A 26713-nucleotide genomic window follows, 5' to 3' on the forward strand; every position below is an offset into this window, starting at 1 on the left:
TATCAGCAGATTTGATAACATTCTCAGTACATTGGGCCTCATTACAACGTTGCCGGTCCGGAAACAACAATGCCGGTAAGTTTACCTGGCATGGTACAACTCTGCTGTGCGGGTGCCCTCCCGCACGCCAGGTCTGACCTGCCGGGCAGACCGGCAACCGCTCACAGAGTTTCACGGAAGCACCAGCACCGTTGTTACCAGTGCCGGTGTTTCTATGGTCCTGATTCCTTATGGGACTCTATGGGAATGGGGAACATTTCACCTGCGCCTGACTTTCCGGCCGCTAGAGTTGTAATACCCTGGTGTTACCAGCAAGTCAGGCGCTGGCAACGGTTTACGGGTCCGGCAGCTACCTGCAGGTTTTACCGGCATGGTTACTGCTGGACCCGTAATGAGGCCCAGTGTCTTCAGTCCAACACACTGAAGATTCTAAGACCTCATTGGGGAGGGTTTCAACCTTTCCAATTAGTCCAGTGGCCCTCTATGAGGAACAAAGCAAACCTAGACACTGAACGTCACTTCTCAAGACTTCAAGAGATTACCAACACAGATATGTACCCTTAATAGAATGAAGACTCACACTCTTCTATCAGTACACAGAACACAAACATATGAGCAACATACAGAATTAGTTACCAAAGTCCATCCTGCCATTTTGACGGCAAGCATACACTTCAAAATAGAGTCTCTCTAAGTTACATTAACCCTAGCACTGAATATAGTTGCCTAAACTTCATTAAATCAGTATTCCTCTGCTACGTACACTTACATTCACTTACAATTACATGTGCCATCAACATTCTTTTAGGAATTAGTTTGCATATATCTCCACAGTAGTGTATAAAACAGGAGGAATCTATTCCAGAAATACCGTAGTCTTGAAAGAGCATAACTTTAGTGGAAGGCCTCATAGGAACCACAAGCTACAAGCATGTGCAGGGGCGCATACATCTGCTACGCGACCTTAGCTGTTATCTGCATTGAGCGTTTATGCTCCACGCCGATAGCGTTAGGGATGGAGAGATTAGGATGCTGGTGGGGCACAAGAGATTTCGCCACGCAAACATGGTTTAGTTCACTATCAGCGCAGTTTGCTTTGAGACTCTTACGTGGGTCCTCCTATCAAATGTCATTGGCTGATCCACAGCCAATGAAATTCAGTATATTATAGGGTGGGCGGGCCTATTGATCATAGACAGGAAGGAGGAGCTGAACCACACCTGGTTCACGTGCGGACCTCCAGCAGCCTCAACGTAAACTGAATTGGGCCTCACCTCGTCGTTGTGTGTATCCATGTGTGTCCGTGCTGGTGAAATGTACAGAATTGAAAGTAAAGTTTACTTTCAATTCCCTGCACTTGTACTACTTTGGGATATTTGCTTGTGTTTTTTGTAGATCAAGCCTTCGCTCACTGTCGAGTCAGAAAAGAAGGCAAAGACAATTTATTTGTGTTCTAGCGCAGTCTGTAAATAAATTGCATTCTCTTCTGAGTAGACTTCGTCACAGATGCTCACCAGAATCCCGCTAATTATGTCTTTTTGTGTGTGCAAATGTGAACAATTATTATTCTGGCTGGTAGGTAGTTGTTCATAACCCCAGGCCGGCTCCGTTCAAATGTTGCTTTATCTTCTCAGTTTTGGACCTGTAGTTAATCACTAACTACTAACCCCGAACTACAGAAATAAAATAGAAATAGAACGGAGCCCAAAACACAGGAACTTCTGGGACAGTGGGAACGAGAGGGTTAAACAAAAACCCCTTTGCTGCTGGTTTCGCTTCAGCCTCTCGTCCACAATCTCAATCCCTCCCTGAAACAATTGTTCCTGCTGGTGAACTGGGGGAAGCATGTCCTCGCACTACCATCGCTCTTTCATTTTGGTCGTGTGTGCATGCGATTCGCGTGCATGTATGAAAAAGCATTAATGAGCAGTGATGCAGTGACCTACCAATTGACATATTGCCAGGCACACAGAATGAAACTAGCTGTCCCTTTTGTCTTTTAAAGTATCTTCAAACAGTAAGAAGGCCGGATTAAAAAACAAAACACAAACGTGTTTTACAGCACAAATATCAACCACAAGAGGCTCGAAGCAGGACACACAGAGGCAGGGGAGTTGCTAGGTCTGGAAAAGACCCGGGGCTAAGCTGATGTCGGAACTGTTGGGACTGGGGGCTATCTAGTCTTTTGGCTGTAGCTCCTGAGATTCTACCCGGGGCTACAACCAAAAGATCAGGGGCTATAGCCCCCTTAGCCCCCCCTAGCAACGCCCCTGCACAGAGGCGTTGCTGGGGGTGGTGGGGTGGGGGGCTGAGGGGGCTATAGCCCCAGGTCTTTTGGTGGTAGCCCTGGATAGAAGCCCAGGGGCTACAACCAAAAGACTAGCTAGCCCGGGGTCTCGACAGTCCCGACATTAGTGTAGCCCCGGATCTTTTCCAGACCGAGCCACACCCCTGAGGACACATAGGTTTTCTTGTGACCACTGGTAATGTGCAAGTCTCCCATAGACAATAATCACTGCTGCTAGAGTTAGTGTCCCATGCCTGTCTCACACATCTTGATGACAAAGAGAAATGGAATAATGATCCTGCAGACATCATGTGGAACATGATGTTTTTGGTAAAAACGCCAACAGGTGGTTTACTCATGATGTGTACAGGATAAATAATACATATCTTCCAAAATGACCATTCTCTTGTTACCCGCCCATTACCACGCAAGGTGGGCAAAGTGCATACTGTTTTTTTCTAATGTCATCATGTATGTATGGGACTACCGAGCGTAATATGAATTTGTGGAACCAGGGCGTGTTTTCTTACTGTGGCGCAGCATATTTTACTTGGCATCAAGGCTAAGTGAGTGTTATGCTGCCATGCCGACCTACAATGATGGGACCAGTCCGGACTTGTTGTTTTACTGTGTCATGGCATTTGTTGATGGAAAATCCAACAGATATTACTGGCATTATGGCCAAAACAAGCATGAGTATGTTCTTATAAGGGAATAGAATTTTAGCATAAATTGGTGAGGGCAGAAGGCAAAGTATGTGCAGAGCGAGCATTAACATGTGTTTTTTTAATTTGGATTTTACTGTCATATATTGTGGGGAAAGACATTATTAAAATGCTCCTGTGCACTGCTGGTGATTAGGCATGTCCTAGATCTGTTCATGTGTTACCAGACAAAACTGAATGCAAACTGTATAGCTTTTTACCCAATGTTTCACAGAATGCCTGCTGTAAAATGGGCAACTTGAATCCATTTTCTGTAAAACTTTCTCAGGGGGAGAACCTTTTCGGGGAAGAACTCCCAAACTCCCCTTCTTTAGTTCGTGCTCCCTCGCCACGCTCGGACGCTCATGCATATTTGTGTAAAACATTTACATCCCTCCAATTGCAAAACCCACCAGCCACCACTGGTGGTATTGTGCATCGCCATGAAAGATTGCAAAGATGGAACTGCTTACGGCCTTCGGAGTTCCCAAACATGGGGCTAATAGTGACCTTCTCAAATGACCAATAGTGACCCGTCCAATACCCTTCAACAGTTCAGATATGGTGTTGCTCATAACTTTGGCACTGCAAAGATGACACCGTCTTGTGTAGCACAGTGGCACTGCCCATGATTTTAAGAGATGACAAAGATTGAACTGCAGAATAATGATGCTTAAGGTGCCCTGAAAAATATGCTACTGGCAAAGTCCATCGGATATTGGAATGTGTGTAGGGTATTCTGCATTACCTTTCATGCTGAGCAAGAGGTCTCCGTGCTTGACATTTTTTGGTTGCGCCCATGTGACCGTCTGCAATGGCTAGGCAATCACACATGTGATTTTGTCCATGGCATGAAGACTTCAAACGATGGTGGTGCAACTTACCCTTAGAAGTCACTAAGGTGATTCTACCCTTACCTTTGGGTCTCACAGAGGCGGTGCACGAGGACCCCTGGATCACAAAGACAATATGCCAAAGGTGGTATAGTGCATAGGATGTAGACATCACCCAGGTGCCACAGTGCATGGGAGCTGAAGCAGGCGGTAAAATGCATTGCCTTTAGATGTCAAAAAGGTTGTTCCAAGATTGCAGAAAATGTGCAGTTAGATGCTCGTGTCCAAACGTAATATGATATAATATTAATAACGGAGAGACTTGCAATCAATTAAACCTTTTAGGAAAAGTGATGCTTTCGATAGCATGTGTCTTGATTTCTTCTTTCTGATGCTCTGTTCACCTTGCATATGATTGATCAATTCTTTTCAATTTCAGGCCAAATGTGTGTGGGTCCCGCTTCCACTCCTACTGCTGTCCGGGATGGAAAACATTACCTGGGGGGAATCAGTGCATTGTCCGTAAGTATGCTACTGCCTTACTCGCCACCTATCAGCAGGCGGGCATTGTCCACAGTGTGTTTGTCAAATTGTCAGTGATGAGCTCCACTAAAACTTTAACAGTTAGTCTCTGAGATTTACTTTTCAACCTAAGAAGGAATAGGAGTCACAATGCTAAAATCCATCTCAGATTATCCCATAATTCTCGCATCATAGGGCGGATCTTAATACTGCACTGGACTGCCCACAGTCGGATATCCGAAAACCCTTTCGACCAGAGTAAACAATTGAAATATATGAGCAACAAGGTCCTCAGAGTTTTTGCAGTACAAAATGACTTTTCCTGGACTTTGCACAGCAAAGATAAGAGTACGAGAGAAGGAAAGCGTGGAGGAAGTTTGCAGACACTGGGGGAAGCTAGACTAGAGTAGATGCTTGTTTTATTACGGATGAATGTCTGTCCATTTAGTGTGGGCTCCCTCCCCGAGAGAGGTAACGCAGAAAGGTGTGTGTTCAGCTGATATGTGCCTTGCGCTTTCAAGGAAGTCTTGGGGTATTAGAAGAAATTGTCTGATAGCGTTTAGTGTTAGAGGGGGTTGAGATCGTGTTCAGTCAATTCTGGGAGACATCTAGGCTTAAACTACTATCTCTAATTGTTATTAGGTACATTTAAAAATAATAATTCTGCGGCGGCCAATCTAAATCAGAAGGCAGCCTAATCCAAGACTAGTAGGACGTGTGAGAGATGAATGTTTTGGGTAGCAAAAGGCAAGGGGAATGTGGAATTCAGAATTAATAAAGTATAAATGGTATTCCTGGCCCTATATACAAAGTACACACGGTTTGTGTTCTGCATAGTGCCTAATGCCCCTGTAAGGCTACCTCACAGCACTAATGAATGGGGAGGGAATTCATTAGGCTGCATGCCAACAATGTACGCACCAATGTGCCCAGACAGCAGCAGTAAAGAGCCCCTCAACCATGGCAAGTTCTGCAGTAAACATAAGTGAGTGACCATAGAAATGCTGCTGGGTTTGGGTTCCCCACTGAGGATCCAGCCTTAGGGCTGATGCCCAAGCAGTCATTGTGCCATGCCATCATCACCTCTTTAAGGATTCATATGCTCCTCTTAGAGAGTTGCTGGCCTCCCCTGGGAAGAATGTGCATATACACCACTCCTTTGCAACCCCTTACTTAAACTGCAGTTCTATACCTAGGGTCAAAGTTGGCAGCGGGGGTGTGCGGGGACCTTGGTAGCTTTGGGAACACAGCTCAGTTTACTGGACAACCTGCTCTTTCTACAACACTGAACAGTCTTCAGGCCCAAAGTCCTGGGACAATCTTCGGGTCCAGAATGGATATAATTGGCTTGGATCACAAATGAATTTGATGTAAGCATTGACTCAGAAGCAAGAGAAATGGTCATCTGGGGAGTTTATAAACTTGGAGATCCTTCAAAAGCCACAGGTGTGTTTGTGTTCAAACCTGTCATGACACAAATACGTTTACTGCAAAGCTGACTGCAGACCTATGCCATTTGCAAGCAGTACATGTGCTGGGAAATACTGCTATATCTCTCACAGAAGGTTTTAAGCAACATTGAATTATGCATTTTTACTAAAGCTGCTTGGCTATTAGTGAAAATCTTATTCGACACCACCCAATACCTTAGACATATAAACACACATTGAGTATATTTAGTTCCGGTGTCATCAAGCACTGACATTGGTATAATTGAAACAATGGCCCGGCATTTTTTGAAAAGTAGCACAATAGTCTGATGACTTTTGCGTTTGCCACTTGTTTGACTAACCCTATTGGTCCATAAACCCTGATAAGTAACATTTCCCCTCTTTGGGATCAACTAAAATGAAGTCCTCGCACAGAGGCTATAAGCTGGCTGCTTTCCCCCACTTTACATAATGACAGCAACTTACCATTTTACAAAAAATCGGGTCTTTCATTTTGTTGTCTTTAAAAATCTGAGTGCTTTGAGTTACTGTAGGGTCATATGTAACATTGGAAAAATGGGCAGCCCATTGTTTAGGCAATATAACCTGAGGAGGGGGGGCATTACTGGTAGGGTAATGCCCCCTGGGCCATAGTTTAACGTAGCCCCGGGGACATTACCCTATTAGTAATACCCCCCTCCGAGGATTATATTGCCACGTACCAGGGTCCTAATATCAGTTTTGCTCAAGTTGAGAAACGGCGCTGCAACAGTTTCTCGACTTGAGGGAAAAAAGCAAAAGAAAATGGCCACCGTGGATCGGGGAGAAGGGACTACACGGTGGTCCCTTCTCCCTTTCCATGGTGGCCACTCGCAGAGAGAACTCCGAGACATGGCAGGGCTCGGAGCAGGGCTCGGAGCCTTGTCGGGCAGGTAAGGACCTGGCGATGGCCAATGATCGTGCTTTTTACAAGCTCATTGACCCTCGCTGGGTACTAATTAGGGGCAATCAATAACACTATCTTTATTTGTCCAAAAGTCTTCTAAGGGGAGACCATATCGCTTCTATTAGATTGCATGTGTGTGTGCAACATAAATCATACCTAAAGACTTGTTATTCTTCCTAATGAGCGCCGTCAGAAACATGTTTTCATTTCTCCACTCAGAATAGAACCAAATGACAAACCTTCTTTACCTTTAGACCAACCTTTTTTTAGAATAGGGCCAAACAATGTGAGTAACAAATGCAGCGAATTGCTTTATGATAAATCACGGGGCCAGTTCTCAGGAAGGACAGAATCATGCATACTCTCGATTCTTTCTGATGAAAGGGCAGCCAGCCACTGAGCTTAGATTGCATGCACTTCGGAAAGCTTCTCCTGTTCCAGACGCCAATTTCCTCCATATCCACATTTTTGGTAAAAATTGCATTTGATACTTCCACACAAATACTAAAAATAAGCAGCCACGTTCCCTTCCAATTCCTGTGAGAACATAGAAGGATTTGACCATTCTGAATGAATAGCAAGGTAGGGCAATGTAATGAGTGCTCTATCTGACGATCTAAAGGTGGGGAATCTACCATTTCAATGTCTTAAATAATGATTTGCTCCAGAATTAACAGGTGTTCCATCCCTATTGTTTACTGTCCTATGAAGATATATGAATGATGGTTCTTTTCAGTAGATTATTGATGGTTCAGACGTCATCATATAGCAGGTATGCTATGCATGCAGCCCTCTCAGAACCTTAGACTACCCACATGGCCCCACAATATCTAGCATCGTGTCTAAGGTTGCATGAGGGATATAATATTCCCTATTAGCAGTTTCCTATTGCAGCCGCCTTCCTTACTACTTTTTAAAATGCATGACATTTCTCCACAGTTCCTTCTTAAAAATGCATGTATTGCTGCTTTTTTAAGTGAGCCTTATCACAAACCCTGTTGTACCAAAGCACAGGGAAGTGAAGAAGAGAAAGTGTGCAGGTCAGTATGCACTCACAGTGACCAATGCTGGCCATTTTCTGGTATAAATGAGGGACTGTTTGTAAAACAATGGCGGTTGGCACCTCATAAGAGATTGAGTTACACACGATTAAGGTTGCGTGAACCTTTAGACATTTATTTACAGCACTCATGCAGGAAGGGGGCTTATGTGGAGGGTGGCAGGTGCAGATACTGATAGCAGCAACTATGTATATTGAAGGTATAAGCACCGAGGATGGTTGCTGTCTGGTGTGGGGGAGGCGTACGGGGGAATTTGTTTAGGTGTGTAAGGGTGGGAGGCTAGCAGGTCCAGGGGGAGAGTGCAAGAGGGGTTGCAGATATGTCAGAGAATGAGATTCCGAGGGGATAGGCATGTGGGGGGTCGCAGCCTAATGCAGGGGTGAGTTAGTCCAGGTGGGTATTGGGCAGGTGAGTTCCAGTAGCTGGCATTTGCTCTTATGTCTTGTAGAATAGTGTTATTGAGGTTGGGGGCAGCAGCCACAAATTAGTGGCCTCCACTCTGTTTGTTCCTAAAGTGTTGTAGTCATGAAGATATTTCCCCCAGACAATCCTTGGAACTTGCTGAGCAGATACGTGCTCACGTAAGGTTCCAGGTATTAGGGTAGTCGTATTAAAGAAAAAAGGCAATTTCATATAAGCAAAAAAAGTCCTCAGCTAAATCTCACTTTTTTGATGACCCTGTTTTAATCATAAGACTATATACAAAATCATTCTAACTGGAAATCCTCCTCTGACATGTTTCTTGGAGACAGATCACGTCTTGGTACTCAGTTGCTCCAGGAAGCCGGCCCAGTCTTGGTCACCCTTTATACCATTAATGATTGTCAGACTCCTAGATACCATACTTAAATATTGTGCACCTCTCACATGCCCTGTAAAGATGGGTTCACACTAGGGTATGAGATTAGCACAGCCATACACACCACCCTTGTCTTGCTTGGAGACTAGCATCATCTTACAGTTTTTTAACACATCCATGCCACCATGTTTTTGTCGATGATCAAGCTGTGATCAAGACTAATCCTGCCATCTCTGGTAAAACTGAGATGCGCTGTAGCATTGATATTTGCGACTGCACACAGCCCAACCTACAGGGTAGTTCCATATGGAGTTTCTTTCAGGTGCAAACCAAGTATCATATAGGTCCCATTGCTTGAGCATAGTTTCTAACTCATTTGCTATCCCAACCTCAGCCAAGATTTCCCTACAACCTAGGATGCAGGCTCTTAGATTTGCAAATCCGGTTACACATCTCCAAGGGCTTTCACTAGCAAGCACTTGTTGAAAAGTCAATGGAATTCCCTTCCAAGTACAGATTAGATTAAGTTGGCACCATTCATTAAATGGGTTGGGCAAGTTAGAATCCTTGTTCCTGGCAGGTGAAAGACTGGATACACCTGGCATCCTTTCCCGAGGAGGGAGTTTCATTTCCCTGGAAGTCAACACAATTGGAAGTTCCCCTTCTCTAACAGTCACTAAGTTGGACACTCAGACGACTCCCATTTCTGGACATGTATTGTGTGATGTACTGTTGTTGTCCTATCCTGCTGTTTTAAAGGCATTTCCATCCTCCTTAACCCATAACACAGAATCCCTCAAGCTGCCAACCATTTGCTTAACCCACACCTTCCACATGATCGCTCTGGTAATTCCTGACATTGACTGTCAGTAGTTTACTTCCGTCTTGACTGCTGTTTGTAGTGATTGAATTAAACTTAGTGAGATCCACCAGTTTAGGATCAATATTCTGAGACGCCTTCACTGACTTATTTAGCCCATTAGTTTTACAGATGATTCCATCACAGAGACCCAAGTGCAACAATTGTACAATCTCTAGGCATGTTTTCAACATCTGACCTACGCTGTACCAAAGTCTCTGGACTACCACATACACATTTCAAGGATATAATTATGGAAATGGCTAGTATTCAATTACTGAAATAGTGGGTATTTTCAGGGGACAGGATTAAATGTTGCCTTTAATAAGCAAGCACACTTGAAATGCACAATAAATCCTTGGCACACTCTGAGAATTTTAGTTCTGAGAATTAACCTCCCATGGACACAAATTAAGCATGTAACTTCTCTTCCTGTCTGCATTCCTGTGCAAATACTACAATTAATGTACTTATCTTTTATCTTGGGGTGAGATATTCCAGGAAACTGGTACGATACTTAATTTGGCTGTGAACCGGCTCAGAGAGCTGTGAGTAACCTACAAGGCTCATGTTTGATCACTGCTGAGGCCGACTCACCCCTTCTGGAGTCCATCATAAAATGTCTACTATTGGTTAGGCTAATTACAACAGCTATTATGATCCACAAGAGATAATTCAATGTGTGTTGCGCCCCAAATAAATTGTCAATATTATATGGGCTGCTTAATGCTGCCTCGCTCCCCTGCTCTCCCAGATAATGATAGAAATAACACTCTGCTTTTATACAGCCTATGCCTAGTGCATCTAAAGGGATGTCTGCAGGATTTAGGGGACGAAAGGAAAGTTGATTCTGTTGCTGCCGCTTATGGTTTTATGGTGGTAGGATTAAGAGCTCTGTTGCAATGCGCATCCAGAATTAGGGATAGTGTTCTTTTTGAGAAATGGCTAACTCTCGCCTTTTTGGTGCTTTGACTCATGTTAATTCTTTTAAATTGAGGTCCGAATATCCTTCCTTTAGTGGCACAATCTGAGGCACCAAGTAAAAAAGTTCCCCTATGTGTTAAATACACATGGATAGAACAGGGATCTTTGTAAGTGTTTAAACTCGTTTCCATCTGGAGACATCAAAGTATTGGTGCAGTGCTCTAGTCGCTTCACATCATTCCATGCAGAAGCTCTCCGTTGAGGAAGTATGAGGACATATCCAGGAAATATCACAATTAAATCATGACTTAAGGACTACGACAGAAGAGGGTGCGGCGTCAAGCCACGGAGCATTGCAATGTGATCACGCCATGTTCTAGCAGAACGTTCAGACTGTGCTTACGGGTTATGGGTCCACGGCTGGGTGGCACGCTCGCCAATCAGAAGGCACATCTCCAGTTTAATACTAATGCTGTGGTTATCCCTCTTCACTACAGATGGACTCTATGCTGTTATCCCTTTCCCTGCCCTCCCTTTCACTACCCATTTCCGTTCTGCCGTAGCCCACTATTCCTTAAGCAAGTCCCACCTGGCCTGTTAGCGAGAGCCTCCTTAAGGCCCTGTGGTCAGGCTCTTCAGGTGTATCTTCCTGACTCTGGTACTGCTAGTGACTCCTCAATTTCCTCAGGCTCTCCAAGTGGTAGCTGTGACAGGGCAGCCTCAGGAGCTGGAGTACGGTGGTTCATTGGTACACTACACACTTTTCATTAAAACCCAATGCAAGTTAGTCCATACATTACATTTTTATAAAAATACGTTTGTCTATGAAATGGCAATAAGAAAAGCAAGTCACTCACAGGTATGTAACTTTGCAAAACAAAAGACGCACAATGTATCAGGCAAGTAGAAACAGTTTTTAGTAAGCATTCTTTAGAGTGAATAGAGAGTCCCACGCAGAAGCGAGTATGTACAGACTTTCACATCTAAGCTGACAAGTTCAAGTAGAGACAAAGCGAAACCAGATGTGTGAATCGGGGCAGTCTTTGGCCAGAAAGAGTTAGCTTAGATCTAAAGTGCCCCCAGCAGCCATTCCTGGAATTGCATTGGCGGGAAGCTCTCAAAAGACTCCAAAAATGGATTCCGGGGTGAAGAAACACTGAAGAGAACTTCCACAAGAGCCCAAGGATCAGGAGAGCAATACCCTGGGGCCGAAGAAGCAGTTCTGCATCAGGCGGTCAGTGGTTTCCAGATGTAGTCTTTTGCATATTGTTCAGCAACCACCAAGGGATCCATCCATGAGCCACTAGGGCAGGAGAGACCCTTGGGAAGAGTGATCATTCTGGATACAGTGATTTCAATGTGAGGTGCAGAGAGGTGGACAGGCGAGTTGATGATTTTAGATTCTACAGGGTTCTCACATCATGCTCAGGCACAGGATTCAGCTTCTGAGGCTGCTGTCATGAAGAGGAGACCCCAGCAGAGAGTGATTGTTCATAATTTACTTGGCAGGCCACACCTGAGAGGAGGCAGCCATAGAAGATGGTCTGGGAAGGCACGTTTGGTCACGATGGAGTCACAATGCGGTGCAATGGGGAGATGAGGCCTTCAAGCAGAAGCTGTGATCCAATTGTGCTCAGTGGATGAGGATAAAGGAACACTGGTGCAGGCTCCTCATGGTCATCCTGGAGAGGCAGAGCTTTGCCGTCAGATTATTCACAGTGAAAAAGGATGCTGCTGCAGAGCTATGGTCCATCCTTGAGCAGCAGGCCTCGCAAAGTCAGAGATCCAGCTGTTGACAAGGTTAGAAGGCAAGGGGTTCTGCTTTGATCCACCATGAAACGCAGCGAGTGAACACAGCACCCCAACACGCACAAAGGATAATTCACACTGAGGGGTGGTCAGCCAATGGACACCACTACCTCCAAGCACACCCATGCATACAGGAAGGGCTCTAACTCAAATTTAGGAATCCTTTGCTGTCCCAGATAGGCATCTGGATATGCCAGTGAGAACTGGTTTTGGGCAGACTGAAGTCAACCTTAGGTGTCCCTGCCTTAGTAGTCATAAGCACTCTTGAGGCACACCACATAAAACACAGAACCAAACTCTGAGTCAGGCTTTGGATTAAGCACGGCTGAGAGAAACAAAAGTCAAACAACCGCTAACATGCACTCCCATGCACTTGCGCGTTCTCAATGTCACTAGGCCTAGTAAGATTGTTGTTTTTGTTCTCCCCTGTTCCCCTCCCTTTCTCTGGTCGCGCTCTGAAACACTTGTGTATGCGCGCAATATAAATAAAATATCTCATCATATCATATAACATACAGAGATCCCCTAGCAAATAAGCCCCAAAACTTCCAGGACTCTCCAATCACACTCTCCAGTCCCCCCCGCGCATCCAACATTACATTGTGTACTTACAGTTCACCTAATCTGCCTTGCAAACGCAACTAAATTATCTCAAAACTTAAACACATGTTCTCCTCTCTTTTCCAGAAGAAAGGTTCTCCTAAGAGGACTACATCACAACGGATGGGTAACCCCTGAACCATGGAACTGGGGAACAACAATGTAACACAAAAAAAACCCCAAGGGGGGAAAAAAGTTCACATGGAAGAGTACTATATTAATTTGAGTACCCAATAATGGAAATAGAGGCGAAGAAGTGAAGGGAGCCCAATCATGATAAATTCACATTTTCTTTTTTAGTTTATTACCATTATAAAATTGCATAATATACAAACATCAAAACAACAATAAAATAGATGAATTAATTTTAATATAAAATACTTGTCAAATCTAATGCCTTAAAACATTCAATCGCAATTTGATTACCACAATTCATAACCTCGTATTACTCAAGGTAAAGCATCACTGTCTCATTTTCAAATTTCATTCGAATAGTGGAGATGCTATAGAAAAAATGAATGGTTGACAATAGAAAAAAGTGCCAAATGCAACCAAGTGCTAAGTGCCAAATTGTTAACAATGGAATAAAGTGCTAAATGCAAAAAAGTGCTAGTGTTTTAAGGCATTAGATTTGACAAGTATTTTATATTAAAATTAATTCATCTATTTTATTGTTGTTTCTTCGCCTCTATTTCCATTATTGGGTACTCAAATTAATATAGTACTCTTCCATGTGAACTTTTTTCCCCCCTTGGGGTTTTTTTATCTCCTAAGAGGACTGCCATGCACCCACACTATCACACATTTCTTCACTGCTGCAACCTCCCCCCTTCCTTTCCTTTGAGCATCTATGCTCCATCCTTTTATCTTCCCCTCGTTCATTTTCTTTCCTTCATGTGACTAATGTAGACCACTGCCATATTAGAGCCCGGCTGGATGAGCTGCATTGCTTGTCCCTGATGGGAAATAGACTCAGGCACCAGGGTGGGGGTAAACGTATTTTACTTGATTTGTGTTTCAGTGACTAAATCATCCAGCCCCACGCCGGGGCTGAATTGAATCTTAAGGTACAATGTACAGATTTCCCCTACCCTGAGGAGTGGACTGGGCAGTGGAGAGAAGATTGACAGAAAAGATAGTGTCATGATCATCTGAGGAGAGAGAGAAAGAGAAGGAGGTGTGTAGGGCTCTCCCTGGGGGCTTTGGTTCCAAGCGGCCCGGGGTAAAAACAAGTTGTGAAAGATGGACAGCATATGCCAGGGTTGGCCCAGCTAAACCTGGTACCCTGGACTGCCTTCCCGGTGGAGCCAGGCCACCCAAGGGGCCTCTCCCCATGTCGGCCCATCCAGGGGCCATGCCGGGTGGGCTCAGAAGACTGAATATCCGGAGCTCACTTGTGTGTGGTGGCCCAGGAAAAGTTCAAGGCCGCACAGTCCCAAGCCACATCAGCAGCGTGGCCTGTGACCAGGCATAGCGACCCCCCCCCCCCGGTGGACGAACCAGGGACCAGACCGGGCGGATCCTGAAAATCAACACCTCCAGGCAGGAATAGCATGGGAGCAGTAGGAAGGCTGCTGCTGAGTCCAGCCAGCTCCGTGCCAATCGGCGGACCACTGAAGATCTGGGGCCCCTGGCCACCAGGGATGAGTCACGCTCAGATAGAAAAGAGAAAGGGAAGGAAATGTTCCATTGGTTAAAGGTTTTTTAAATATGTATATGTCGAATATAAAAAGTGGTCCTCATTGGGGTTATAAAAATCCACTCTGGTATCTGTTGTGTATCTGGGGGGTTTATAGAAGAAGGGAAGGAAATTGGAGGGGGCGTAATCCACCTCCTGTTACAGGTAGGGTTAAGATTTAAGAACTGTTTTATTGTCGCAGGTTGCCTAGTGCCCCTCTGCTTGCAGCTGGTCTGCAGGAAGGGGAGGGGGATCCCCCCTCACTGGGGAAAGGGAGGGTAAAGAAATGTGCACACACCACCAGACCTGGGCCAGAAACACCATGGCCACACTAACATCTGTATACCCCTGCCTAGGGCACAGCGCCATTCCACAGGCACGCGGTGGCCCTCTTAAAGTACCATGGCAGCGATGTTGTGTAGTATTAAACCCTATTAACTTAAAATAACATAACAAAGGGATGGTATACAATTGTTCCAGAAGCAGGAACTCCACTAGACTAGATATGGTCTCGTAATACATTTCAGCTGTGCCGTCATTACAATATGGGAATATGGTCAGGATGGGTAACAGAGGTGAGAGAGGCGATGGGAGAGTGGGGCAGGATTTAGAGGGCACGGTGACAGTGATATGGCTATGAAGTAGGCCGATGATGGGATGGCGGATAAGAAGGTGGAGATGGTTGGTCCAGAGGGGAAAATGGCGCCGAAGCGGAAACATTTTGTTGACGTGAGGATAGAGAACATTTCAAGAGAGTGTCGAATTGGTGGAACATACAAGGGTGGGATGGCAGCACTAGGTGACCCTGAATGGCAGAAGAGGGGTGAGGTGATGGAAAAGGCTGTGATGCAGAAATGGAACGAGAAGTCTGGACGGGGACAACGAGGGGAAGGGATGGCATGGCAGGAAAGGCTGCGATGACAGGGAAAGGGCAACAGGGCAGTCATGGCATTGGAAGGGGTTCCGGGCGGCAGGAGATGGGATGGGTGGCTGGCCACGGGTTCGATGTTGCTCCCACAGTGCAGCAGCAGATCTCAGAACGTTGACCTGAGAGAGAGGAAGGAAGCAAATCGAGTGATAGTGAACTTTGGCATGTCAGGGGCATGAGCTGTGCTTATTTCTATAATGGAGCCAGCGCAAACACTTCATTCGTTACGAAAAAGACCGTACTGAAAATGATGGCCCTCTCTACATGTGGAGACCTCTGTGACCCGCGCTGCAGGTCCAGACGCTGAACGCAGTGACATCAGAGACCCAGCTGAACCGCTGCGCACTGCGGCCTCTGGGGTCAGCGGCACCCAGGGAAGCCTGCCGCCTTTCCCCAGAACTGTAAAACGTGCCAGATGGGCTCCTTCGCCTTGATCTCCATATAAGGCAAAGGTTTTTCCGATAGCCAGTTGAGATGGGCTTCGCTCGCTGCGCTTAAAAAGAAAAGGGAAAAAAAAACAGCAATTCCTGCTTACACAGGTGCAGACATCTGAAGACAGGGATTTGCAGACAGAGGAGGCAGGGGTCTGGGGCAACATGATCCAGGCGGGGGCGTGTGGCGGCTGAGGTAATGAAGGGGGCGCCGCAGATGTCAAGACTCTGACATGGGACCCCGTGAGGGGGGCACAAAGGAGCACCTCTTTAAGTTACAACCCAGCCCTTGTACAAGCATTACTCATTCCACCCCACCCCGGCCCTCCCTCACTCCTACACGTCGGTTCTCACTGTATGTAAAGTGTGCCTTGAGCTGAAAACATATCTTAAAATGCGCCGAACACAAGGTTCTGGCTGCCTGTGTCCAACTTCTCTTAGCCATTACACGGAGAAACATATCTGCACATGTTTTTTTTTGTTTTTTTTAATACTCAAATATTTATTTTTTCGATTTACACATTCTGCCTGATACATTTGGGTCCATGAAAGTAGGGGTGCGAACACTGCATGAGCCCAATTTGTGAAATCTGGTTGCAGAAATATGGCACAAGTGAAATCTGGTAAACCAGATTAGCAACACTCGGCCTGAAGGATAATGCACAGTCTAATTTACCAAATATCTACATTTTTAAAGTCTTGCCTGAAACACCTCTGCCTTTAAACAGTATTTGCACGCTGTGTCCACCATGAAGAGAGTGAGAAAAATGTGTGTGCCGTTTTCTTCCCCACTAAACATTGGAGGTAAGTTTACTCTGAAGAATAATTTCACTGAAGGGAGCCATTATTTGTAGATGCCCGCTGCCAAACCAAATGTTGGTCATTTGCACGGCAGTGTGCAAGTGTGCCGGGTAAAAGGTGGCATACTGCACATTTCCACTCCGCCGTACAAATGCAGGCAGTGTCTACAATTAAAATTAAACGCTGCCTACCATGCTAGGCAGCATTTAATGTTTAATGGTAAATGTAAATGCTGCCTGTCATGCGAGCATAGTAGTCAGCGTTTAATTGTGCACACTGTCCACCGTGCACTCCATAGCATGTACAATGGATCCCTACGGTATCTGCATCAGGGCTGTCAGAAGATGTGGTGAGGCCCAGGGCAAAACATTTGGTGAGGCCCCCTTTCAATTTTTTGCACTCGGTGCGGCGGCACATCCACATAGAGGAGATTTGCGAAATCTACCCTTGAGTTTGTGTGCAGGATCCCAAAAATGGTTTATTACTACAACTCCAAATCAACTACAGCAAAGTTAGATTTCTCTACTGAAGAAAGGTTCATGCCAGACTAACTTTTTTATCATATGAATAAATATATATAAGATGGCATGAGCTCTCCACTGCGCCACCTCCAATTCTCTGAGAGTCAGTCACTTTTCCAAGCAAAGAGTTGAGGGCAGATCTGTCTTCGGCTGGGGCCTCCCTCTGGAAACAGCCTCCCTGCCTCGCTGAAACTTGAGGAGAACCATCTCCGGTTCCGGAAGCACCTCAAGACCAGTCTCTTTGCTTCTGCCTTCTCTCTTGCTCTCCCTTGCAGATCACCTGCCTGATCCATGCACTGGTCACTTCGTGAAGCTCTGAATTCGGGCCGAGGTCCCTGCCTGTCCTGTTGCAATCCCGCACTGCCTCTTGGCTCCCCTGCACTTGTGGTCTGTACCTGTAAACCTACAGTCCCCGCTCTTGCTCTTACTCTCCACCCATTGGGTGCACTTATGAGTACCCACACTTGCCACCCGTTGGCTGCACTCTTGTTTCTCCTTTGTTACTGCACCTCTGCATCCTACCCCACCCTCCGCACGTCTCCCCTCCCCCTTCCCTGCTCTTGCGCGATCTGAATGAAATAAGACCTAGTAAGATCTGTGTTTTGTCCTACTCTTTTGTTTCTCTCTCCTTGCCTTGTCGCGCCTAGAAAAACGTGTGTACAGCCATGTTATAAATGCCATATCATATCATAAAGGAGCACCCTGCCCCTGAGTGCGCATTAAAACACACATCATACACAGTGACAAATGATGTACAGTGGAGGCTGGTACATTTCTGAACTTAAGAGGCTTAAATGTTTGTGCCAATTAGGCAGGATCAACAAAGCACAGTGAGGGAGCCCATACCAAACAAGGGTTGCTTGAGGGGGTTCTCACTCCCAAGAAAATGTTTGAAACATTGGGTTAAAAGTATGTATTTTACAGCACTTTCTTTGAAAAATTGGGTAGAAATCCATACAGTTTGCAATTGGTTTTGTATGGAAGCACATGGAAATATACAATAGTTATAAATCACAAATTGTGCATAGGAACATTTTCCAATACATTTCATGCCGCCTTTCCACGCGAGATATGTTAGTATAAAAATATATTCATGCTGGTTGTTCTAATTATGTCGATGCAGGCTGCATCAATATATGCCATTATTACCATGTACAGACTCCCAGCTAGTAAAAATGCCATGTCACAGAAAGTATATCCAGGCTGACTGTGTACCATAAGTGTTATTACTGGTTAGATTGGCCTACATTCAATGTGGGCCAATTTAGCCAAGTAGTATGTTTGCTTTAACATTGATGCATAGTCCTGTACATCAGGGGTAAAGCAAAAAAGAGCACTGGCAATGCTAGCAGCTTGGGCATTCGTGTAGGCATGGGAAAGGCACTTCTGTATTGGTATTAGCTGGCCATTGATAGTGCCAGTGCAAAATGGTTTGAGTACCTGCGCAGCTAATAGCAGTGCATGGTAAATGCATAATACTTATACACAAGCCAAAACTGTTGGCTTTGCCAATGCTTATTTTTAAAAGAACTTCAGCGAAAGACATGCAGGGTGTTTTTAAATTGAGTGGCCAAAGGCAGACCTGATTAAGACATTTTTATTACACTAGTTACGTGTTTACAACTCCAATGAAGTCATGAACTCTCAGAAGACTCCTTTGAGGTAACGCTTGCAGGCATATTGAGGGCAACGTTTGATGGCAAGGCATGTTTAAAGCTAGCTCAAAGAGTTCCCGTGAGGAGGTGTTTTGGGTGGGGAGGGCAGGAACTGGGTGAGAATTGCCATAGGGTTTAGCATGGCCATGAGAAGTCATTTCACTGGTAGCACCTGCATTCATATCCATACATTTTTAGGTAATTGAAATCGTGATGTGGGGTTAGCACTTGCATGCTATGGAGTGATTAGAAGGGAAGTGTGACATGAGACATCTCATTCTCACAGAAGTCCTTCAGTGTGATGTTTCAGAAATGAAGGCAAGAGGTAGATGCTTGTAATATTGAAGCTTCACCAGAATAGTCTCATTCGAAATGTGGAAAGATGTTAGGTGCCCCCACACAAAGAAGTTTGCCCCTTCCTCACAGCCTCTGACATTAGCGCCTCTCCCAACATTTGAAGTGTTAGTCCCCTTTCCCCCCTGACATTTTAGCCTAGATGCACCTCTGATGCCATAAACCCACCCCTTAATGAAGTGGCCCCCAGGGTGACTACATTTAGTGGTGGTGCTGAACACACAATCACAAAAAACACTTTCACCCATGCATTCATCCACCAGTTACACAACTCCATACATGCATGTATACATAAAACCAAACACAGCATTGACACAAACACCAACATGCACGCATGCATTCATACATACACATATACATACTAATTTAATTTAAATAAACATATACACTTTTAATTTAAAATAAAAAAACACTTACCTTACCTCCATGCACCATTAAAAAGTATCCACGCAGCCGACACGTAGACATGCTGCCTGACAAGAGAGAACTCCTCTCCCATCAGTCAGCGTGATGACGCTGACAACATGAACACACTGGCTGACAAGAGAGGAGTCCTCTCCTATCAATCAGCGTGGTCATGCTGAGCAACGTGAACACACTGACTGACAAGAGAGAACTCCTCTCCCATCAGTCAGCGTGATCACGCTGACAACATGAACACACTGACTGACAAGATCCTGTCAGTCAGCATGGTCATGCTGAGCAACGAGACCACACTGACTGACAAAAGAGAACTCCTCTCCCATCAGTCAGCGTGGTCACGCTGAGCAACGTGAACCCACTGACTGACAAGAGACAACTCCTCTCCCATCAGTCAGCATGGTCATGCTGAACAACCTGAACACACTGACAAGAGAGAACTCCTCTTCCATCAGTTAGCGTGATCACACTGAAAACGTGAACACACTGACTGACAAGAGAGAACTCCTCTCCTGTCAGTCAGCGTGATCACTCTGAGCAACGTGAACACACTGACTGACAAGAGAGAACTCCTCTCCTGTCACTCAGCGTGGTCATGCTGAGCAACATGAACACACTGACTGACAAGAGAGAACTCCTCTCCCATCAGTTAGCGTGATCACACTGACAACGTGACCACACTGACTGACAAGAGAGAACTCCTCTCCTGTCAGTCAGCGTGATCACACTGACAACATGAACACACTGATTAACAAGAGGGAACTCCTCTCCTGTCAGTCAGTGTGGTCATGCTGAGCAATGTGAACACACTGACTGACAAGAGAGAACTCCTCTCCTGTCAGTCAGCATGATCACGCTGACAACATGAATACACTGACTGACAAGAGAGAACAAGAGAGAACTCCTCTCCCATCAGTCAGCGTGGTCACGCTGAGCAACGTGAACACACTGACTGAAAGAGAGAACTCCTCTCCCATCAGTTAGCGTTTTCATACTGACAACGTGAACACACTGACTGACAAGAGAGAACTCCTCTCCTGTCAGTCAGCGTGATAACGCTGACAACACGAACACACTGACTGACAAGAGAGAACAAGAGAGAACTTCTCTCCCATCAGTCAGTGTGGTCATGCTGAGCAACTTGAACACACTGACTGACAAGAGAGAACTCCTCTCCCATCAGTTAGCGTGATCACACTAACAACATGGACACACTGATTAACAAGAGAGAACTCCTCTCCTGTCAGTCAGTGTGGTCATGCTGAGCAACACGTGAACACACTGACTGACAAGAGAGAACTCCTCTCCCATCAGTCAGCATGGTCACACTGAGAAACGCGTACACACTGACTGACAGGAGAGGAGTCCTCTCCTGTCAGTCAGTGTGGTCACGCTGAGCAACGTGAACACACTGACTGACAGGAGAGGAGTCCTCTCTTGTCATTCAGCATGTCCACGTTTTCAGCTGAATGACGGGAGGCGGCAGAGACTACTTCTGAGCCCTGCTGTCTTCCATTATTTTGATGTTTGTTGCGGAGCCAAACGGCTTCGCAACAAACAGCAAAATAATTGCAGGGGCAGCACAGTCCCCCCTGTGAATAAAGGCCATAGGAGACTGTGCTGCCTTCCACTTAAGAGAGGGGGCAGCGAGGCCCCCCGCAAGTTTGACCACCCTGGACCCCCCTCGTGACGGCCCTGATATGCATGCTTTAAGCTGGAGCATAAAGCCAGCGGGCTCCATAGGGATCCCCAGCATTTGCACCGGCAGGCATGAAAATTCATGCCGGCACAACTGCTGTGGCATTTGTATGGTGGAGAGGAAGAGTGGCGGGGGAATACAAGTTGCGTTGTGCCCCTCGTCTCTTCCATACAAATGAATGAAAACAGGGCATAGCAAATGCAAGCCTTTATGCAAGGCTTTTACGCCTTTTGCTTGCGCTACGTCGGGCCGAAAATGAGCCCCAATGTGGTAAACTTAACCCAGCCTCCCTCACCCTCACACATAACGCTGCTCCTGTGCTCCCCATGTCCATCTCTAGATATGTGACAGATCTTGCAGGTTAAGCAATTTCAGGGAATTTAACTGAGCCTCCCCTTTTGCCTGGTCTTTGCATCTTAGCCAGATGGCCCCTTCGCCTTCTTCCTAGATGTAGGGAGTTTCATGCCTTTACTTCTGTGCATTTACAACTTTATCATTTTCATCAGTGCCTAGAAACACTTGTTTACAGGCGGGTTATAAATGCCATATCATATCATATCATATCATAGTGCATTCACAAATTTGAGTTTGCATGTTTTTTGTTATATTTTTTACCCCTGACACATTTTTACATTTGTTTTGGTATTTCCCTGAAAAATGTGCAAACTTAGTGTAAGTGCACAGTTGCAAATGCACCAATGTATAGACTTGTCAATTCACTTTGTCAGTGCTGCACCCAGTAACAACCGACCAGAGGGCTTTGTGTTGGTCTCATCCACAGGAGTGTGACAGGAGAGTATTTTAATTTGCTTACGAAAAGGGTGTCATTTTCAACAGAAATTACTTACGAAATAGGCAATACCAGAGAGTAGAGTCATTTGTATGGCAAGGTGCCTTTACATAACATAACATAGATGTTGGATTGAATGACAAACACCATGCAGTGAACGGGTAAGAATAGGAACATAAGCCAGGGACAGGGAATGGAGGATATTACAACATTTTTAACATTGCAAACCTGGTGCCAGTATTTACATATTTACATGGGAGAGCATGGAAGAGAAAAGAGAATGGGGCTCCTTCCATTACTAGTGGGTGGAGTTTGAGCCTCGTTTTGAAGAGCTAGCGGGGAAAAGCTTTCCAACAAAGTGGGGATAATAGGAAAGAGGAGCAAAAGAGGGAGGATACAGAAGAGGGATGGGTGACTGATAGGTAGTGAAGAGTAGAGGAGCGGGGAGTTCAAAAGGGAGAGTACAATGAGATGTACTCAGTGAGGAAGTGGTGGCAAGACCATGGGTGGATTTATCGACGAATGGCAGGAATTTAAAGAGCGAGTGATTTTGCATGGGGAGCCAAACAGCTTGGTGATAGTAGGTAGAGGTGGGGAGGATCAGGTAGGTTAAAATGGGTATGTGTCACAAAGTTGAGGACTTTGTTAAAGGGAGCAAAAGAGAAGAGTGATAGACCAGGAAGTAGGCTAGAGCAGTTGTATAGTGTTGCTGAGTACGAGAGTGGAGAAAAGAGCTTTAGTTGAATGGTGCTTTAGATGGGGCCGAATTTTCAAATGTTTAGGAGTTTGGTTCTGGCTACAGTGGCTCTGATAAACTGGTGAAGCTTCAGGTTGCTGTCCAATGGTGCGAGCCATGGATGAGGAGCTGAGGAGGTCAGGGGAGAACGAGATGGGAGAGGGGAGAGTGGCATTAGCATTGGAGGAAGGGACAAAGAACACTTTCACCTGTAAAGAGTTTAGCAAGAAACAGCATAGACCCAGCAAAGGGCAGATGCAGGTTATGAAGTTGTTCATGCGTACGATTACCGCGATGAAGGAGGGGAAAGAGAAAAATGTTTGAGAATCGACAGCTAAGAGGTGACAGTTAAAGCCAAAGGAGGACATGAGTTTGCCATTGGGGAGAAGGCATATAGGGTGAAGAAGGGTGGGCCCAGGACAGATCTTTGAAGAACACCCATTGTAAAGAGTTTTGCAGAGGAGGTGCTGGGGTCCCATAAAACGGACAAGACGCGGCCAGAGAGGTAGGAGGACACCCAGTCAAATATGGTGTCTTTGAAGCCAAGGAGGGAAAGAGTTTGAAGGAGGGAGGGATCATCCACAGTGTGAAAGACAGTTGAACAGTCGACACAAATAAGAATGGAGGAGTGCAGAGAGTGGTGGGCAGTAGTAAGGCACTTGGCAATGTGGATGAGTGCAGACTTGCTGGAGTGTTTGGACCTGTATCAAGATTTAAGGGGGTCAACTAGTGAATGTACCTCGAGATAATTGACTATGCAGTTGGAGAGAGATATGGGTGCAGAGTGAGGGGATGTTGGGGGGAGGAGTTGGCAGAGGTATGGCTGTGGCTGTTTGTAACCAGATGGGAAGATACCAGTGGAGAGAGATAGGTTAATTAAAATGGAGAGGTAGGCAGAGGTGCTGGGCATTTGTTCTTACCAATTTGTGATGCAAAGGTGCCAACTGGAGTGCAGTAGGGGCAGAATGAAGGATGGAAAGATGTTTCGTGGGGGGAGCAGAGAGAGAAGCGAGAAAGAGAGGAGAGTGTGGGGAAGATGGGAGGAGGTGTTGGGAGGGATAGATAAGTGGACAAGGTGTCTGGTATTTTGGTGATCTTAATGGAGAAGGAGTAGGCAAAGTCATCAGCAGAGAGTAACAGAGTTATATAATTTAGCTGGTACTTCATGGCAAATAGACATTGATACTTTTTTGTATATCAGTCACAAGATAATATCCATCTCCATGCACCCCGCTCTCCTGCTCTCAAATGGAGCTGTCTTTACATTAATTTGAAGAACATTGTGCTTCAGGTAGAAGCACTTTGTGAAAGGTCACACTGTGGGAAGAGCACTTCCACGGCTGGCTTCATAACATTAGTGGAATGATGAAGATAGGCTAGAAGCAGAGGATACGCGAGAGGATGCTACAGACTGATATAGGTTAAATAACAATTGGCTGCAGTAGGACATTTGAACTGTATACAAAATAAATAAAGAAGATCAAAACTGGCTGCAGTTATAGGTTTGGTTTTGGACTCTAAAGGTACAGGGGGAGGGGGAGGGAGGAGTGGCGCACATGTACACTCTTTAGCACATTTAATGGCCTGGAGGGATAGATTTAGATGATTCTGAGCACTAAACGTGTAGAGATACATTTAGGTTTAGAGGGTTAGAAGTATCAGTGAGTGAGCCAGAAGTCTGAAGTAAGGGCAGTTGGAGGCAGTGCAGTGTGGACAAGGGGACATGAAAGTAAGGAAGGTCTGAGTGCATTTAGTGCAGGGGGAGAGTTGCGGGAGATGTAATCAGCTAGATAGTTTGGGGCAAGCCCCGAAGAGACCTAAAGATAAGAATAAATCATTTAAAGTGGGAGCTTTTCTACAAGAGGATCCTCCCCACATGGTAGTAGGGAGCAGAGGTTGGGGAGATTCATACACGGTTAAAGAGAGAGTGTGGGCGGCAACGTGCATGACTTTGTTAAGAGGTGACGGGGGAATGGAGGCAGATCAAGAGTCTGAGTAGCCCAATCTGCTTAGCATTAGGCTGTATATCAGGGTCTTAGTGGTGTGATAGGGCCAACAGAGTCAATTATGCTTATTTCAAGGAAGTTAAGACCTGCATACATTGCAGTAGATGTAATGAACTGAAGTTTGAGGTTTCTATGAAAATGTAGACACAAATTGGGATCCTTAGGGTATAGAGTAAAGAGGTCAGATGGAAGAGAAGCATGACATGGAAGAAGTGGGTCTAGGCATTGGAAAACAGAAGAATATGACTTCTGTCTTAAAAGAGTGGAGCTTCAGGCATTGAAGTGCCATCCAATGTAAAATGGCAGAGAGGCAGCCATTGATGTTTGCATTGTCAGCAAAAGGATTGTAGGAAAAGTGAAAGGAAGAAATTAGCTTACCAAGATAGGTGGTGTATTGTCTGTAGCGGAGGAGGCTGAGACCCAGTCTTTGAGAGACGTCGACTGGAACGGACGAGGCAGAGGGGGTGCTATTGTTTCAGAAGCCGTCTATAAGCATGTACTCTAAAAGCAATTCTCATTCCACACGATTAACATCTGCATGGTTTTATAGCATCCTTGCTAGCATATTTAGTTTCCAAGTGCTGTGGAAATGTGATTGCTGCATATCTAAGTAAGACAAACCATCAGTTGTTGTTCATTTATCGCCATCCCAACAAACAGAGGTTCGAACGGAGACACATTATTTATTTCCAAACATCCCAGCAACAAGGGATGATGATGAGATGTTTGGGGAAGCCCTGTCCATACTCTATTGGGAAGGGAGAAGATGATGATAAGATATTTATAACGCGCTTAATACCCAAAGGTTTCTAAGCGCGGACCCGGGGATCGAACCTGTTGTGCTCCGTGTCGTCTTGCTTGCAGGGCGAGCACGTTGCCCCTGAGCTATCCTCCCTTTCCTGGGTGGAAAGTTGGCATATTATGGCAAAACAATGCAAGGACTCCTTATCCAAAATGTAGGTAATTCTTTGACTTGCGCTTCTGCCAATCCCTGCTCTACTTAATGTTACCCAGCGAGCACTGATCTGCTTGAGGAAGGGGCTCTTGCTAATCCCTTGTGTCTGCCTTCTTTCCACAGCAATTTGCCGAAACTCCTGTGGGGATGGATTCTGTTCCCGACCAAACATGTGCACGTGTTCAAATGGACAGCAATCCCCAACCTGCGGATCTGGTGGAGGTAAGAGTCTTCTGGGAATCTCGACGGCTCCCATTGATCTTTCTTGATCAATCATAACATTAACAGGGCTTCACTTTCTCTGTTCTTCTCCTCCATGCTTCCTTTGGTTGATCTTCTCCCTCATCTTTTTTTCATTCTTTCTTTCTCCCATAAAACAAATCTGAAATTAACATGCAAAATTGTTCAATGATAGTTTATCATTTGATTATTCTCAGAATATACAATTCACTTTTTATGTATCATATTTTTTCCTCAATTTTAAATGGTGGCTTATAAACTCCTTTTGATAAAAAATGGATCTCTATGAAGAGTGAATGTTTTGATGAGATCCGTGGTATGACAGTGTCGGAGAGGCGGTTTGGCACCATGGTCTGAAAGATCTTGCCGCATTCTACCACTTGCTCTGCAGAATGAGAGAAATGTTTGCTACCAAGTTTCACCTTTGCAGAGTCTCATATTACTGGGTATGTAGGAGTGAGAGAACTGCCCAGGGCTCGTCATCTCGGAACTAGTTAGGCATCATCAGGTGTGAGTTGAATGTCTGGGTGGGGCAATAACTACGGCTTGTCCTTTTGGACGACAGAGGAGCAACGCTCCTTTCTTAACACAGGGCGATTGATATTGCAGGGATTCTTGTGTGTGCGGCTGTCAAAGAGAACATACCTGGATTGTTCATTGGATGAGAGTAAGTTGTTGGTATATTGTGTCCTGCCCCACAGGGAAATGCCACCTGACCTGACAGA

General features: G+C 45.4%; 1 protein-coding gene across 1 annotated transcript in view; it reads left to right on the forward strand.

The window, feature by feature from the left end:
- The window catches only part of LOC138577245 (fibrillin-2-like), a 454244-nt gene that overhangs the window by 83628 nt on the left and 343903 nt on the right, over positions 1-26713 (forward strand). Inside the window, exons 3-4 of the mRNA XM_069649613.1 lie at positions 4264-4346; positions 25872-25970. Of these exons, the coding sequence (XP_069505714.1) occupies positions 4264-4346; positions 25872-25970 (182 nt within the window). The remainder of the gene's footprint in view (positions 1-4263; positions 4347-25871; positions 25971-26713) is intronic.

This window comes from Ambystoma mexicanum, chromosome 1p (genome assembly GCF_040938575.1).
Source record: "Ambystoma mexicanum isolate Mex_15411 chromosome 1p, UKY_AmexF1_1, whole genome shotgun sequence".
Lineage (NCBI taxonomy): Eukaryota > Metazoa > Chordata > Amphibia > Caudata > Ambystomatidae > Ambystoma > Ambystoma mexicanum.